The 18,362-nt window shown below is 43.2% G+C and overlaps 1 protein-coding gene and 1 non-coding gene across 3 annotated transcripts in view; one reads left to right on the top strand and one right to left on the bottom strand.

The window, feature by feature from the left end:
* The window catches only part of acoxl (acyl-CoA oxidase-like), a 437,026-nt gene that overhangs the window by 409,227 nt on the left and 9,437 nt on the right, over positions 1-18,362 (bottom strand). For both annotated transcript variants that reach the window (XM_063040706.1, XM_063040705.1), the window contains exons 3-7: positions 13,723-13,806; positions 11,465-11,551; positions 8,044-8,142; positions 3,322-3,436; positions 182-268 (exon numbers count right to left, since the gene is read on the bottom strand). In XM_063040706.1, the coding sequence (XP_062896776.1) occupies positions 182-268; positions 3,322-3,436; positions 8,044-8,142; positions 11,465-11,551; positions 13,723-13,806 (472 nt within the window). The remainder of the gene's footprint in view (positions 1-181; positions 269-3,321; positions 3,437-8,043; positions 8,143-11,464; positions 11,552-13,722; positions 13,807-18,362) is intronic.
* On the top strand, positions 7,283-7,356 carry trnai-aau (transfer RNA isoleucine (anticodon AAU)). The gene has a single exon. It is a non-coding gene; the product is annotated as a tRNA-Ile (tRNA).

Raw genomic sequence — 18,362 nt, forward strand, 5'->3', positions numbered from 1 at the left:
TTTAAATTTTCTCATAAATGACTGTCATAATTCTCAGCACAGATGCTGCCTGACCTGAGTATTTCTAGCATTTTAAAATACAGAAAGTGCCATTAGCCACTAACAGAAAGTTAATTGTCATTGTATTGAGCCAAGACCTGCTGCAAAAACAAAAGTAAGAAACAACCTTCAGCCAACTCACCTTCCTTGTGCATCATGTCAATAACAGCGACTCCCGGATACATATTGCCTGCATGATCTCGAATAGGTACAATAAAACAGTGAGGCCCTGATAAACAAAAATATATATCAATCAGACATCTTATGAAGTAAACCCTTGTTTATTTTTACAGAATTTTAATTTAAGAACACAGTAAAAATAATCAAAACACCAATATTATTCCTTCACTAACTACAACTGTTTTTCCTTGAGAAATGTATTTTACAGTTCCAAATCAACTTTCCTTGTCACCCAAACTCCTGGAGGTACATGGTAATTACATTTATTGAGCAGCGGAGGGCACTGCAAACCAGCTTTACAACTAGAAGCAAGTCATAAACAAGAGAAGATCTGCAGATGCTGGAAATCCAAGCAACACACACACACACACAAAATGCCAGAGGAACTCAGCAGGCCAGGCAGCATCTATGGAAAAAGAGTACAGAAGAGTCCTGATGAAGGGTCTCGGCCTGATAGGTTAACTGTACTCTTTTCCATGTGGCCTGACCTGCTGAGTTCCTCCAGCATTGTATGTGTGTTAACTAGAAGTATTTATTCTCATTAAGAATGAAAAATATTTGTGCACGATACAAATATTTTAAAATCATACATATCTATATAATACTCATCTATGTTGATATTTACGATTGTAATAATCCTTTCTATGTGTGGCAACTACATCAAATGCTAACGGAATAGAAATGGCATTTGGGGAGCAATATTTTCTGACTAATCACAGCTGCAAACAAGGAAAAGAATTCAACTGGTTGGAAGTCTCAAGTGATAGGAGGTACTTCTGAAAGAGTGACTGAAGCCTGGATTCATTTCTGGGACAGATCACTCAAAACAGAGGAAGCAAGTGATGTCGTGATAAAGGTATACAGAGGGGAGAATAGAAAGATTTTTTTTTAGAAGAGGCGAGAGCTGGAAGGTTTAAGGGTTCTAAGAGGGAAATCTTTTACACAGAGAGTGGCTGGAATCTGGAACGGGGTGCCTGAGGAAGTGGTGGGGGCAGATGAGTCAAAATGTGCATTAGCACAGTGAGGAACAAGTAGAATGGAAAACTTGCTGCAGCAACATAGGTTCAGACAACACGTCATCGTTCTGTGCTGTGTCGTGTGACACGGGCGATTATGGTCTTTCCAGGACCATTACTGTTCCTGGCAAAGTTTTCTACAGAAGTGGTTTGCCATTGCCTTCTTCTGGGCAGTGTCTTTACAAGACAGGTAACCCCAGCCATTATCAATACTCTTCAGAGACTGTCTGCTTGGTGTCAGTGGTTGCAGAACCAGGACTTGTGACATGCACCAGCTGCTCATACGACCATTCACCACCTGCTCCCGTGGCTTCACGCGACCCTGATCCAGGGGGTGGGGGGGGAGGGAGCGGTAAACAGCTACTACACCTTGCCCAAGGGTGACCTGCAAGCTAGCGGAGGCACGGAATGCCTCTCACCTCCTTTGGTAGAGACACATCTCCACCCTGCAACCCAATCAGACAACACACACAATATAAATTATACAGGACAGGGAAACAGGGGAGAGAAAAACTGTGCAAAACAAGATATTAGTGTAAAAAAAAATCACAATCAGAACATTCAGAAGCAGCTGGGCATGCACCTAAAATACCAAGACATAGAAATCGTTGGACCAGATGCATGTAAGCAAGATTAACAGAGATAGGTTCAAAGGTCAGCTAACACATAGTAGGCTGAAGGGTCTGTTTCTATGCTGGATGTCTCTGTGAATCTATGACAGTAAAATTCATAGATAACGTTCAGCTGCAATAGGGAGAAGGTGGTAATGTGGTTTCTATCACAGAATAAATAGAAGCCTCAGCCAAACATATCCTTTGCTTTGAGGTCACACATTACACACACACACTTGCACATGGGATTCAAGAACTCACTCAAAAGATGCATTAAAAAGTCCTAATGGAACGTTAGTACAAGATTTAAACTGGATTGCAGTATAACCTTTCTGCCTGGAGATTGCCTTTAACTAGAGGAAGGAAGTTGCAGTCATTGAATAAAACGAACAATTGCAATTTCTAAGTCAGAAACTGAAGATTGTTCACAGTCATCCTTATAAGGCCCTGCTTTAAAAATATTTTGTAACAGGCTCCTAATAATCAGGTGATGTTATCTTGGCTCCAAAATACAAAGTTGGATAAACAGTTTTAAATACGATTAAAAGTTAAAATGCCCCTTTATTGCTCAGTAAAGGGGGATGTATTTCACAAGTGCTAATATACAAGTAACTCAGACAAAATGCTGGAGGAACTCAGCGAGTCAGGCAGCACCAATGAAGGGAGAAAGGATTTCCAGCATCATGTGCCAGTAAGTAAGTGTCTGGGTTTTCAGTTTGATTGATCCAATGCAATCAGTGGCACATCACCAGTTATCTGAATGGCAGAGGAGGCACCAGGGAAAAAGGCCTATTCATTACTGTTGCCCAGACCTGCCAAGGACTTGCAATCTGCTTTCCTGAAGGATGCAGTAATGAAAAGCTGTTTTAGAGAAAAGCTACTTGACCAAGAAAGGAGAATTAAAATGAACTCCTAGTATGTAAGTACTTAATTCAAATTGTTCATTATATTTAGAATAGCTTTGATAGCAGGACATATGATTTTGTCAGTTTGATAGTAATCAATCATGGACAGATATCACCAATCAAAACTTGCTTGGCAATGTGGCAGAGACCACAGGATAAGGAAGTGGAAAGTACTCAGAAAAGTCAAATAACATCAGCTCCCATGATAATAATTTTGAACAGTTTAAGATGGGATTAAAAATAGGCCACCAGAACCCTGTGCTGAATCCAAAACTACAAAAACGTTAGGAGCAAGCATGCAGTCCCACTGGACATAGTATAAAGATGACGCAGTCGTAGAGCTGTTTCTAGTCATCCATCATAGGTTTCCTCGTAGGTTTCTGACCCTATTAACGAAAGGCCAGGCAGCAGGAACTGATTTGCAAACTCGTCACTTTCCCACCGCATGCACTGACAACTGAAGGTGAAATAAGCTCTACGTATGGAACACGAAAATCTAATTGGTCCTCAGTTTGTTTTTTTTCCACCATTACAAAGTAGATGTGATACAGAAACAAGATTTTCACAAACCTAGCAATTCTTCATTGACAATCAGCTGTGCGAACACAGCAGCGTAGTTCCCCTTCATTGCATTCCCAATGTACATCTTTTCTGCATCTTCACATGGTGTGTGGATAATAAATTCCTGGAAGGTGCAAGAAATTTTTATCTTATTACTATTTTCCATCTCTTTTGCTAATTTCACAGTTTTCTCTTTTTTTAAAAAAGAGTGTGGTTACACTCTGCCATCTTATTAATCTGGCTACCATTTACATATTGGCATCATCCAAAAGACACTCTAACCATAGACACATACACTGACATCCTTCAGGAATCACTGGACAGGGATCAAGGGTGGGAATACCAGCCAAAGCTGATACCAAGTGTAACACCATCACTCCCATTCCTGCCCAAGCTCAAGACGGCAGGGAGCACTTGCTCAGTCTTTCAGGAATTAATTCACTGGGGTACATGGAGCACTTCACAACAACGTGAAATTTGCTGTTGTATATTAGAACATAGAACAGCACAGGAACAGGCCCTTCTGCCCATAATGTCCCTGCTGACCATAATACCAAATTAAATTGCACATCTGCCTGTACATGGGACTTTTCCCCCCCACTGGAGTGTAATTGATAAATTGGTTTATTATTGGTCACATGTACCAAAGCACAGAGAAAAGCTTTCTTTTGCATTCCATCCCTACAGGTCATTTCACCATTTGTCCTTTAAAGGTGCACAGAAGTACAGTGTATGAGACATAGATAGGGTGAATGTGCAGAGCTCCCCCCCCCCCACCCAAGGACATAAGAAACAGGAGCAGGAGTGGGTAATCTGGCCTGCCGAGCTTCAATAAGATCATGGCTGACCTGACCATCTCCACCTACCTGCCTTTTCCCCATAACCCTTAATTCCCCTACTATTCCCCAAACTGGTCTTAAATATATTTACCGAGGAAGCCTCCACTGCCTCATTGGGCAGTGAATTCCACAAATTCACCACTCGTTGGGAAAACGCAGTTCCACTTCATCTCCATCCCAAACTTACTGAACTACAGGGTGTCATTTTAAGATGAGCGGGCAGAGATTTAATAAGAACCTTGAGTGGCAACATTTTCACCCAGAGGCTGGTCAGCCTGTCAAATAAGCTGCCTGGGAAAATGGTTGAGACAGGCACTCAAACGACATTTAAAATCGGAATCAGGTTTAATATCGCCAGCATATGTCGTGAGATTTGTTGGCTTTGTGACAGCAGTACAATGAAATACATTATAATAAGGAAAAGAACTGAATTACAGTAATAATATATATTTTTAGTTAAATTAGTAGCGCAAAAATAGTAATGAAAGAAGTAGTGAGATAGTGTTCATGGGTTCAATGTCCATTCAGAAATTGGACAGCAGATGGGAAGAAGCTGTTCCTGAATCATTGAGTGTGTGTCTTCAGGCTTCTGTATCTCCTTCCTGATGGTGGCAATGAGAAGTGGGTACATCCTGGGTGATGGGGGCCTTAATGATGGATGCCATCTTTTTGAGGCATCGTTCCATGAAGATGTCCTGGACACTACAGAGGCTAGGCCCATGACGTTTATAATTCTCTACAGCTTATTTTGATCCTGTGCAGTAGGCAGCACTGCTCACCCCTGCCCTCCCCATACCAGATATGATGCAGCCAGTTAGAATGCTGTAGAAATCAGCGAGTGTTCTTGGTGACATACCCAGTTTCCTCAAACTCCTAATGAAATATAGCCGCAGTTAAGCCTTCTTTGTAGCAGCATCGACGTGATGGGTCCAGGTTAGACCCCGAGAGTTATTAACCCCCAGGAACCTGAAGTTGTTCACTCTTCCCACTTCTGATCCCTCTTTGAGGACTGGTGTGTGTTCCCTCATCTTACCCTTTCTGAAGTCCACAATCAGTTCTTTGGTCCTACAGATGTTGAGTGCAAGGTTGTTGCTGTAACACCTCTCAACCAGCTGATCTATCCTGCTCCTGTACGCCCTCTCGTCACCAACTGAAATTCTGTCAACAATGGTTGTCAGCAAATTTATAGATGGCATTTGAGCCGGTGCCTAGCCACACAGTCACGGGTGTAGAGAGGGTAGAACAGTGGGCTAAGCACACACCCCTAAGGTGCGCCATTGTTGATTGTCAGCGAGGTGGAGATGGTATTTCCGATCCGTACAGATTATGGTCTTCCTGTTCAGAAGTCGAGGATCCAGTTGCAGAGGGAGGTACAAGGGCCCAGGTTCTGGGGCTTTTCAATCAGAACTGAAGGAACAATTGTGTTAAAAGCAGAGCTGTAGTCAATAAACAGCAACCTGTCACAAGGTATTTGTATTGTCCAGGTGATCCAAAGCTGCATGGAGAGCCAAAGAGATCACGTCCGCCATAGGCATAAAAGGTACTTAGGCAGGTACATGGATAGGAAAGGCTTAAAGTTTAAACCTTCTAAACTTTGGAGGGATTTGGACCAAATGTGGGCAAATAAGACTAGCATAGAGAGGAATCTTGGTCACCATGGACCAGCTGGGCCGAAGTGCCTTTTTCTGTCCTGCATTGTTCGATAGTCTATATCCCTCACAGTATGCATTTTGGCCACAAAATAAAGTTATTGAGACAAGTAAATTTTCTCCTCAGTAAGCAGAGAGCAAGGCCACCTAGGTCATGCTCCCTTCTCACTGCTGCCATCGGGAGGGTGGTACAGGAGCCTCAGGACTCGCACCACCAGGTTCAGGAATAGCTATTACCCCTCAGCTATCAGGTTCTTGAACCAGAGGGGACAACTTCACTCAACTTTACTTGCCTCATCTCTGAAATGTTCCCACAACCCATGGACTCACTTTCATAGACGATTCATCTCATGTTCTGATATTTATTGCTTATTTATTTGTTATTATTTCTATTTTTTTCTTTTGTATTTGCAGAGTTTGTTGTCTTCTGCACACTGGCTGTTTGTCCTGCTGGGAGCGGTCTTTCATTGATTCAATTGTGTTTCTTAGATTTACCGAGTATGCCCGCAAGAAAACGAATCTCAAGAGTCGTATATGGTGACATACATGTAGTTTGTCAATAAATTAACTTCGAACTTCTGAATACAGTATTTTCCATAAGCCTGTAATTTTCTTGAAATTACAGCCAGTGACTTCAGTAAATCTGAACCATGGGTACTCGGGACGAAACCACTATTCTGCCGCTATTACAAACTAATGTCTTGTTCCTCTTCCCGAAGTGATCTAGACATTAATTCAACCCAGAGAGGTGATCAGTTCTGAGGGTACGACTTGGTTCAGACAATAGTGACAAATTACAGAGCCAAGTGATTTTGGTCATTCCTTTAAGAAACTTTAATCCTTCTGGATGATTTTGCACGACTGCTGATGCACTGGTTAATGTTTCAAAGCAGTTAAGTACAGTCAAACCCTGTTATGCGATCATGCAAGGCAGCATAGCAGTGATCACTTTGCTAGCAGTGTCGGAGTTCGGAGCCCGATCTTGGCGTCCTCGGTAAGGAGTCTGTATATCCTCCCTGTGGAAGGCATGGGCTTTTCTCCAAGTGCTCTAGTTCCCCCCCACCCCGCAAGTCCAAAGACGCACTGGTTAGTAGGTTAATAGATCATTGTAAATTGTCCCATGATTAAGCTAGGGTTAAATCGGGGCTTGTGGGCAGCGCAGCTCGAAGGGCCTATTCTGCACTCTATCTTGAAATATTAAATTATAAAAATTAAATATATTTCTCAGATCATTGGATGTTGCACTAACGTAACTTTAATTGCCTTTTTAGAAGATTTATTTCCAGTGAGTCAGGTAATTGAAAAGGGAGTGCACTGAATGAAGGGAGGCAAGAGCACTGGGGCTCCAGTGATTGGAAACATTACCCGGGCAGCCAGATGCCGATCCATCAAGATAACTGAATGGTCAGATGGTGGAGGTTCAATGTAATTAGTTATTAGGTGAGACACTGACTGGTAATGCCAGGGGCTGCATCCTTTGTAGGACGGTTAGCTCAGTTGGTCAGAACGTGCTGCTAATAATGCCAAGGTCGTGGGTTCGACCCCCATACTGTCCACGCGTTCCCTTCAGCCGACAGCTGCTCTCGCGCGAGCACAACTCCACCGACCGGCTGCAGGAAGGGGTTTGCAAACACCTTTGCAGAAAGCGAGTCCACTTTTTACCCCTGCTATCCTTTCGTCCACACAGTCAAGGTGCAGAGCTGAGAACAACAGGGGCAAGGGCTTGAGATCGTGGGAGGGGTGGTGGAGAAACCCCGGGCTTGGCACAGATGGACTTAGTATCGGGGCAAAGGTGGCTGGCAGCAAGTTACAGTGAATAAAAAACTGGAACCACTGGACTGTCAAGTGGATAAACATGGCGTCAAAACTGCCAAATCTCAGAAGCTAAGTATGTTCAGGCCTGGCTGGGACTTGGACCGAGACCAGCAAGTTGCATAGACTTTAGGGATACTCTCCCTTGCCCTTGCTGGCACATACATGCCCACACTCACACATCCTGCCCAACAAATCAGCTAGTTTTTATACACTCCTTAAGATATAGGAGCAGAAGTAGGCCATTCAGCCCATCGAGTGTGCTCAGCCATTCAAAATCATGGGCTAATCTCATTCAATCCTTCATCACTGCAATGCAACTCCTTCACCGATTTATAAGTACTGTTCATCAGTGTGCATCTCTGAGAGAGAATTGCAGATACGCTAGTTTCCTACAAAAAGAAAGTTCCGCAGGTCATTCAGTTGTTTACCTGGGATACAGAGTCGTACGTTGCTCGAGTCTGGATGCCTCTCACATTACTGCCATGTCCACGTTCAGTCATCGCAAACATCCCAGTAAACTTTAAGTCCTGAGGTGATTGAGGGGAACAGTCATGAATAAAAGGCAGCTGACTTCCCTCCAAACCTTTCCTTGCCTGGTTATGTAACCCACGGTCTGTCAGAGGAATAACATTGTGGCAAGGGCTTCCAGTCTGTTGCAATGGCAGATTTAAAATTTTTCACTCCTTCTCAACTTTGCCCCTCCAGATTTCTGGGTACCTCCCCCTTCCCAGCAAACTCTACCATTTAGCACAGATCATCTCTACCGCAGAACCAGCAGCAATAACTCGGCTGCTGAGTACTCATACTTTAACCCTCAGGAATGGGAATAACTTAAACTTTTTGCTGCGGAGTCACTGGGTAAACACTGCCTATTTTAAGCAGTTTGCTCTGGGTGCTTCTGCCACTTCCTTATTGGAATGCCAAACTGGCTTATCTTCACCTCCTGGCAGCAGAGGGAGTCAAGATTACAAGGACAAGCTCACCACAGGGGAGGAATTCTCCTTTATTTAAGCATTTTTCTCCTTGCTCATGTGTACTAAAAGAGCAATGAAGAAAACTCAAGAAGTTATAAAGCAGTGACTCATGTCAGAGGAGAGACAGGAAAGCGAATCTCAGGGTTGTATACGGTGACTCATACGTTCTTTGATAATGAATCTACTTTGAACTTTGAAGAAACTGCAGATGGCACCAGAGTATGGCAACTTGCTCTCTGGAGATCTGCTCATTTCTTCCATTATTTACAAGATGCTGGGAAATTTGGAAAAACAAACCATCTACTGGAGAAACTTGGTTCAGAGGTATCTGTGGGTGGTGGGGATGGAGAAATTGTTGATGTTTCACACAGGCTCTCCACAAATGCTGCTCGACCTGCTGAGTCCCTTCAGCAGATTGTTTGGTGCAACAGGCAGTGCTGCTGTGCTCGTCCACCCTCTCCGCTTCGGGTATCGTCACCATCTTCGTCATCAACCCTTCTGTCTATTCCAGGACTCGATCCACGTTCAATTCTGACCACCAGCACCAAACTCCTCCCCAACTGTTAGACCCCTCCCACGTCCTCCCCACCTTTCCAGGTCTAGAACCTCTCGCTAACCTGACCACACCATCACCAACACCTTCCCACCCCTCAAACATCTACCTCAGGTAACGACCTGCCTCCAAAATGACCCCAACTCTTGCAGAAATGCCTCTCCCAAGCCTCTTTTCTATTCCCGATCTGTTTCCTCTCTCCATCTTCCACACTCCACTTCCTCCAGTGTAATCCACAAGGATGACAGTAGAGTAACTGGGAATTGCGGTATTCCTGGCCAACAGCTGCTGCAAGACAGAGCAATGCATCGCTTATTTCTGAACATGATGCATTGATTAAATAAATATCTTTAAAAATTTGATACAATAGAAAAAAAACTCAACATAGAGCATAGAAATCTACAGCACATTACAGGCCCTTCGGCCCACAATGTTGTGCTGACCATGTAACCTACTCTAGAAACTGCCGAGAGTTTCCCTACTGCATAGCCCTCTATTCTTCTAAACTTCATGTGCCTATCTAAGAGTCTCTATAAGACCCTATTGTGTCCACTTCTACCACCATCACTGGCAGTGCATATTGGGCAAGGATTAGAAATAAATAATCAGGATCTCAAAACTCACTGAAATGCAGATCTGTCCTTCATCTCTTTTGTGAAACAAAGAAAGGAAGTTTTCATTTCAAAAGCACCTTACTCCCATAACACTGCGGAATGTCCCATACACTTTACAGGCAATGGACTGCTTTTGAAGGGCAGTTACTTTGGTACCAAACACTGTAGCCAATTTGTACATGTAACAACCTGGGAAAGGTTCCCCTGCTAATGTAATGCTTCCTCTGTAGTGCAGTGTTTGGGTTATGACTAGCGATAACAGGGGCTTTGGAATATGAGCTGGTCAATGAGGGGAGATGTTATTTCTTTCTTGTGGGCCCCAAGAGAAGGTTTCGGGGTTTTTTTGTTTGGTGGAAGATGGAGAGAGAAGATGCCAGAACAGGGAAGTCGTAGTCTGCAGGACAGAGTGGACTTGGAATGGGATTGGAAATCAACGCCCGAGGGAAAAAAAATCAATGGAGAACAAACGGATGGGAAAACCACAAGCTCCAACATTGCGCATTAGATTGTTTCATGAGAATGGACCCTTTTTCTTTTCTGTTTCTTTACTAAGCCTATGGTAAAATTAAGAATTATAAAGCTCAATCGTTTAATCGTATATTGTGCACTGGTTGTTATTTGGTGGTACAGATTTGTAACAGGGGACACATTACGCAGCATCCACCCAAACAAGATGGTTCTGGTTCTGATTCGGGCTGGGGCCGGGGCTGGGCCTAGGGCGCTGTCTCCCTCTAGAGTAAGCTGATATCCGAACATCACGGTTAGATACACAAAACAGCAAACTGCAAAATTATGATGATAATTATTAAAAATGATCATCAGTTTTCTCCTCCAGTTCACTCTCCTCTCCTATCAGATTCCTTCCTCTCCAGTCTTTTATCTTTCCAAACAACTAGGCTTCACCTATCAGCTTCCTGCTATCCTCCTTCCCCACCCCTTCCTGGCATCTTCATTTCCTTTCCAGTCCGGAAGGAGGGACTCTGCCCGAAACGACAACTGTTTATCCATTTCCATACATGCTGCTTGAGCTGCTGAGTTCCTCCAGCATTTTGCTTTGTATTTCCAGCATCTCCAGACTTTCTCGTGTTTATAATCAGATTTAACGTTAATCTGATGATAATGATCATCTGTTATCATGTTAATATGAAAGGGGTACAGAATAAAGAGGAACAGACTCCCTTGGACTGAACTGGCAAAAGTGAGTGTCACACCACTGCGCGATGAGCGATTGTGGTGTGTTTGTATTTGTTTTCTCAGCCTACTCCCATAAAAGGAATGCACATCTGACTAGTTTCCGAGTTGAAGCAAATGACCTTAAAGTAGTGCAACTTTAGGAAGCAGCTGCCACAATATAATCAAGCTCCGTCCAGATCAGGAGCAGGAGAACAAAAAGCTCAGCACAACATTACTAAACAGGAAAATCAGTCAAAATTACAACAACATAAAGTGGCCCTTCCCTTTGATTAAATGTATTTTAAAAACTGTCACACAATTTGAGAATGGCAATGAACAATACACATTAGAAATGCAAGGCCACAAGTCAAACAAATCACTTCAAATACACAGGATCAACAAAATCTTTAAACACGGAACTACGTCAGTCTTGTAAGAAGACTTGATATATAGTAAGAATCCAGGTATAACTATTTTTGTATGAAATTAATATATAATTGTATAGTATACAAGGCTAGATTATGGTGATACATACCTTTAAAGGCAGAAGCCACTTTTCAATGTGTATCTGGCTGCCAAGATTGATAACTGCCCCACCAAACAACCAGCAGACCACACCCATCTACAGGTTAAGAGAGCAAGAGAAATAAACTCAATACATTCTCAGCATAAGGCTCTACAATTAATTTGGCAGTGCACATGAAATGGATAACAAGTCTGCAATGACTTCCATAGATACAGGATGACTAATTAAAATGTCAGGCAACTAGAAGCTCAGAGTCACTCCTGCAAATTGAAAGCAGGTGCTCTGCGGAACAACCATCCCATCACATGTCCTGCATTCAGCGTTCACTGCATCGTGGTCTCCTCCACACTGGAGAAACCAAACACACATTAGGTGATTGCTCTGTGCTCAGTTAGCAACAGTGATCCCCCCCACCCCACCAGCTTCCAGCTGTCCGCCCTTGAATTCTTGTCCACACCATTATAAACATCTATCATCAGCCAACATGGTACAGGCGGCAAACTTGGTGCCAACGCCTGGAACAATGCTTTCTGCTTGCGGGCAAACCTCCCCAACCGCTGTCAGGGTGGATATCATACCCCCACTGACAGCTAGCAGAATTTGAAAACGACACGCAAAACTCACTGCCCCGCTCCCACCCGCTAACACTAAATCTGAAAGACTGAGGTATTGAACCCAACATGTGCCAGACCTGAATGTTTACACACAACATAACTAGCTCCAACTGGACCTAGTTGAGTTAGTTCCCATTGGGCTGAGATCAGTTAGCTCTAGTATTAAAGGCAAACCAATGAGGTTTGTCTACAGGTTAGTCATGAATCTGTCAAAATAGTGTTAATTTTTAAAAAAATATCTAAATGGAAACATATACACTTCACAACACAAGCATCTTCGTTTTAAAAATACAACATAAAACAAATTCATCTAAGCAAGCAACAGTCTTAAACTGACATTAGAACTGTCACTCTAAGCCACAAAGAGTATGCAGTTTGGACAAGGTTTATGTAAAATTCAAGCATTTGGTCACTAAGATTTCCAGTAGGTCACCCATCCTGGGGAATCAGATTTCCATCCCTGTAGTATCCTTCCCTTTTGATAGCAAACTTCTTCCCAACTTTATGGGACTGTTCATCACAGCCACCTCAGGACTGACAAATAAAACTCTGATTATATTTTTACATTTGCTCATTACACTTGAAGATTGCTCCCTGGCACCTCTGAACCATCCTGCATCCCTTGTCACTATTACTATTAATCCCCTTCTGTCATCCCCAAGAATAGAAACACTGTGGCCCCTATTGCAATTTCCACACACTGGCTTTAAAGACGTCTCTACTGAGGTAGAATTTTCCAAGCACAATTTAAAATATACCAAAACATAGAATTTTATCACATTGAAAAGCTATTTGGTCATGCTGGTGACTATGTTCCACATGGTCCTTCACTTATCAGCAGAAATGTCTATTTCTTGTATGCACATAATTTATTTGAAGTATTGCCAAAGGCACCATGTTCCACACCTGAACTATAATCTGGCTAATAAAGACTTCAGGAGCTTAGACTCCAAGGTGAGCAGATGTAAACGTATTCAGTCCTACATTTTCCTCCCATTTTACCAAAACAAAATACAGTCCTTGATTAGGGAGAGGTAGAGAAACAGCTAGACTAATCACTGGCTGAATTGCAACCACAGCAAAATACAGTTTGCCTGTTTGTTTATTTGTTTATTTATTGGGATGCAGTGTGGAATAAGCCCTTTTGGCCCTTCGAGCCGCGCTGCCCAGCAACCCCCGATTTAACCCTATCCTAATCACAGGGCAATTTACAATGACCAATTACCCTACCAACTTGGACTGTGGGAGGAAACCAGAGCACCTGGAGGAATCCCACGCGGTCGTGGGGAGAACCTACAAACTCCTTACAGGCAGCAGCGGGAATTGAACCCGGGTCGTTGGCACTGTAAAGGGTTGTGCTCACCACTACACTATCGTGCGGCCCGTGGATTAGGGAATGGAATTACATAGAGTATTCAGCAGGGAAACAGGACTTTGGCCCAAATCAACCATGCCCACATCATGGACCTCCTTCCATTTCCCCTCTTCTCACCCTATCAGCATAACCTTAAATTTATTTCTCTCGGGTATTTATCCAGCTTTCCCTTGAGTATAACTATGCAATTTGCCTGAGGTAATCCACATTGTACTCTATGTTCCTGTTACATTGCAGAAACAACCCCTCAAGTCTGGGCAACACAACTTTTGTCTTACCTTAACTCCAGTTGTAAGGTCAGCTGTGGAAAGTACTTCTCCAATAGCCAAACTTTTATTGATGCAGTTCTTTTTCTTTTCTATCTAAAAGAACAGCCAATATGAGACATCATATTTACCTTATTAGAAAGAACAACCACCAAATCAGCAACAAACACGAAATGCTGGAGGAACTCAGCAGGTCAGGCAGATTCTATGGAAATGAATAAACAGTTGGCATTTCGGGCCAACACCCTTCTTCAGGACTACGAGGGAGAGGGAATATGTCAGAATAAAGAGGTTGGGGGAGGGGAAGGAGGTTAGCTGGATGGTGATAGATGAAGTCAGGCAGGTGGGTAAGGTCAAGGGTTGGAGAGGAAGGAATCTGAGAGGAGAGGAGAGTAGTTAATAGGAGAGAGGGAAGAAGGAGGGGATGCGGGGGAAGTAATAGGCAGGTGAGAAGAGGTAAAAGGTTAGAGTGAGGAACAGGGGAAGGGATGGGGGGAGGGATTTGTTTACTAGAAGGTGAAATCGATATTCATGCCATCAGGTTGGAGGTTACCCAGACAGAATATAATTTTGTTCCTCCGCCCTGAGGCACCGGAGGCGGCCACGGACCGACGTGTCAGAACAGGAATGAGAATCAGACTTAAAACGTTTGACCACCAGTAAGTCCCACTTGTGGCGGATAGTGTGGAGGTGTTCGCTAAAGCAGACCTCAAATTTACGACGGGTCTCACCAATGTAGAGGAGGCCACATCGGGAGTACCGGACACAACAGATGACCGCAGCAGATTCGTAGGTGATGTGCTGCCTCACCTGGAAGGATTGCCTGGGGCCCTGAATGGAGGTGAGGAGGGAGGAAGTGTATGGGCAGGTGTAGCACTTGGAAAACTGACTAAGTTCACCTAATTAACAAAGCATTCAAGGGATGATGTCTGGGCATAAGGAGATGACCAGACGTCATCTGGACTCTGAGCAGGCAAGTGTCCCCCAGCTGAAGGTGCACTTGAGCAGAGCACCTAATAGTTTACTCATAATACTCATTTGGACTCATGCAAGTCCTTTCATATTTCCCCAATGTCCCCAGTACAAGTACAGTAAGACTTCAATAATCCACTGTCCAACTCTTCAGAAACCCTGACAGTTTGGCTTCTGACTCACTTATCAGCCCAGAGTTGAGAATCAGGGATTCAGTGCATATGCTGGATGTGCAGCCAAAATCAGGGTCTGGAATCCATTATGAGTTCAGTTTGTGCTGACAAACTGAGGCACGCAAGTTGAAACTTACAAGACAGACCTCACCAGGCTCTATTTTCCACCCTCTCTCAGGGTTCTACTTTCCTTTCTCTTTAAGCTAACCGTGTTCATTAAAAAATGTATTATACTATTGTGTAAAAGGCGACACGAGTGAGTTTGGCTATTAATGGGAGTGGTGTCCAATAGTTGGGAAAATCTGCTAGTCCAACACCACAGTCCAAGGCTCCTGTAACAACTTTTCTTTCTATTGGTCAACCAATGCACAGCAATGATCCATCAAGAAGAAAATAAATAAACAAGTAATGTGTTTTTAGTGTCGTGACCATGGGAGAAGCATCAGTTCTGATCAGGGGCTCCCAGCCTTTTTTGGGCTGTGGAGCGCTACCACTAACCAAGGGGTCCATTCTTTTCATTGTCACCAGTGGACCTTCTCTATCTTTCTTCCAATGACATACTGAAACTCTTTTTGCGTTATTTATCAATGATTTCGATGATGGAATTGATGGCTTTGTTGCAAAGTTTGCAGACAGTACGAAGGTAAGTGGAGAGGCAGGTAGTTTTGATGTAGAGAGGCTACAGAAGAATTTTAGACAAATTAGGAGAATGGGCAAAGGAAGAGCAGATGGAATACAGTGTCGGGAAGTACAAGGTCATGCACTTCGGTAGAAGAAATAAAAGGCTATTTCCTAAATGGAAAGAAAATTCAAAAATCTGAGGTGCAAGGGGACTTGGGAATCCTTGTGCAGGATTCCCTAAAAGGTTACTTTGCAGATTGAGTCTACCGTGAGGAAGGCAAATGTGATGTAGCATTCATTTCAAGAGGATTAGAATATAAAAGCAAAGATGTAATGTTAAGACTTTGTAAGGCACTGGTGAGGCCTCACTTAGAGTATTATGAGCAGTTTTGGGCCCCTTATCTTAGAAAAGATGTGCTGACACCGGAGGGGGTTCAAAGGAGGTTCATGAAAATGATTCCAGGATTGAATAGCTTGTCATGAAGACCATTTGATGGCCCTGCGACTGTATTCATTAGAGTTCAGAAGAATGAGTGGTGACCTCATTGAAACCTATTCAATGATGAAGGGCCTTGACAGAGTGAATGTGGGGAGGATGTTTCCTATCGCGAGAGAGTTCAAGACCAGAGGAAACTGCCTTGGATTGGAGGGGTGTTATTTTAGAAAGGAGATGAAGAGGAAGTTTTTTTAGCCAAAGCAGGAAATTGGGGCTGAGAAGAAAGATGAATCAGCCATGAAGAAATGGCATGGACTAGATGGGCCAAATGGACCTATTCTGCTCCTATATCTTATGGTCTTTTGGTCTTAAACGGTTGGTTTGGTTTAATAGTAGTGTTCCCTTAGAAAAGGGGATAACTACGCTCATTTAAGGGCTCTTATCTTACTATTTCATGTATGTTAATGATTGCTATTTATTTATATCTGCATTTGCACAGTTTGTTGTCCATTGATCCTGTTTACAGTTACCGTTCTATAGGTTTGCTAAGTATTCTCGCAGAAAAAGAATCTTAGGGCTGTATGTGACGACATGTATGTACTCTGATAATGAATTTTACTTTAACTTTGACGTGCTTGTAACCGAGGCTAACAATTGGGTCCTCAATTACAGTTAGAATAGAGTTTTATTCTGTGGAACATGGGAGATTGAGCTGACCTGACAGAGGTATACAAAATCAAGAGTGGCATAGACAGATTGAAGGTACACAGTCTTTTTCGCTGGAAGGAAGAGCTAAAAACAAGAGGGCATAGGTTTAAGATCAGAGGCAAGAGGTTTAGAAAGGATATTTAGAAACAGCTTTTCACGCAAAGGGTGGTGCACATTTGGAATGAAATGCCAGAAACAGAGGTTGAGGCAGGAATATTGGCGACATTTAAAAGCCATTAAGTACATGAATAGTTACTGCCTGTTACGCGCTGGCGTTTAGGGCAGCAATGAAGGTCCTCCATCTGTGTCTGTCTTTGGCCATCTTCTCTATTGTGCCCCTGGGGTGCTTCTGGGTCCTCATTTCTGCCTCTATGATAAGGCACCAAGTTGTCTTTGGACTCCCACGTTTCCTCCGCCCTTCAGGGACCCAGTGAAGTGCTGTCTTGATAATGGAGTTGGACTCTCTTCACATCATTTGCCCAATCCATCTCTAATGTTTCCTTGTGATGATCGTGGTGACTGAAGGAGTAGGGCGTGGTTGGAGATTTTTCTTGGCTGGAAAATACGGTGGATCTTCCAGAGGCTCATGGAGTGGAACGATGGCGGTTTGACAAGGTCATTCTCTGTAATGTGCCATCATTCTGACTCATACAACAGTGTGCACAGAACACAGCTCTGGTACAGCTTTATCTTGGTGCAGACGCTGTACTTGGTTGATCCCCACATGTTGCCCATTGACCTGAAGAAGTTGCTGAGTCTGCACCGGATGGGAAAGGTTAGAGGACTGTGGGCCAAATAAGGGCAGATGGGAGCAGAACACTGGACGACAGTCGACGTGGACGGGTTGAGCCAATTTCCATACTGTATGACTCAATAACACTGCCTTCCTTAGCGATTTCATCCAAATGCAACCCATATATTTACATCTAGGATTAGGATTAGATGATGATATCCACACATTCCCACAGAAAATCATCAGTAAAACTTTTACCATTTGAATCTCTAACCTCATCAAATAACACTTAAGGTGCTTTTAAAAAAAAAAATCTCCTTCTTTACAATTTTCCATTCTTGAAACGCCACTTTTCAGTCCCTCTCCGTTTTCATCCCAGGAGCTCAGTCCAGCGTTAGCAGCCGCGCACCAAACTGAACACAGCTGAACCACAGAAAACAAACCACCGCAGCGAAACCCCTCAGGCAGAAACAAGATGTTGATCAACCAAACTATTTCTTGTGAGGCAACACTGAGGGACAATTCATAGCATCAAAGAGAAGTACAACAGTACAGTCCTTTTGGTCCACCACATCAACACCAACCACGATGCCTCTCTACATTAACCTCATCTGCTGCCATTAAGCCCAAGCCCCTCTACTGCCTTCTTACAGTCTGTGAGCCAGTAGGGTTGGTCAGTACCATCTGAGGGGAATAATGCTCATAGTGATTTTTGGCAAGGTATACATCTCTAGAGTTAGAAAATATGTGATAGCATTGCACCAGTGGTAGCTTTATTACTTCAAATAAGTAATCACTTTTTGTATATATTCCATATTAACATTAGTACAGCAGAAAATGTTACCCCACACTCCAAAAGGTAAAAAAACCTCATTTGGAGAGATTTCTGGAGTTTTATTAATGTCATGATATTTTTCATATTGTTGTATCAAATCAATCTTAAGCTTTTGTCATAGAATATAGAATTACAGCACAATAATTCAAATGTGGGGTTCCACACGCCATAACC

This window comes from Mobula hypostoma, chromosome 2 (assembly GCF_963921235.1).
Source record: "Mobula hypostoma chromosome 2, sMobHyp1.1, whole genome shotgun sequence".
Lineage (NCBI taxonomy): Eukaryota > Metazoa > Chordata > Chondrichthyes > Myliobatiformes > Myliobatidae > Mobula > Mobula hypostoma.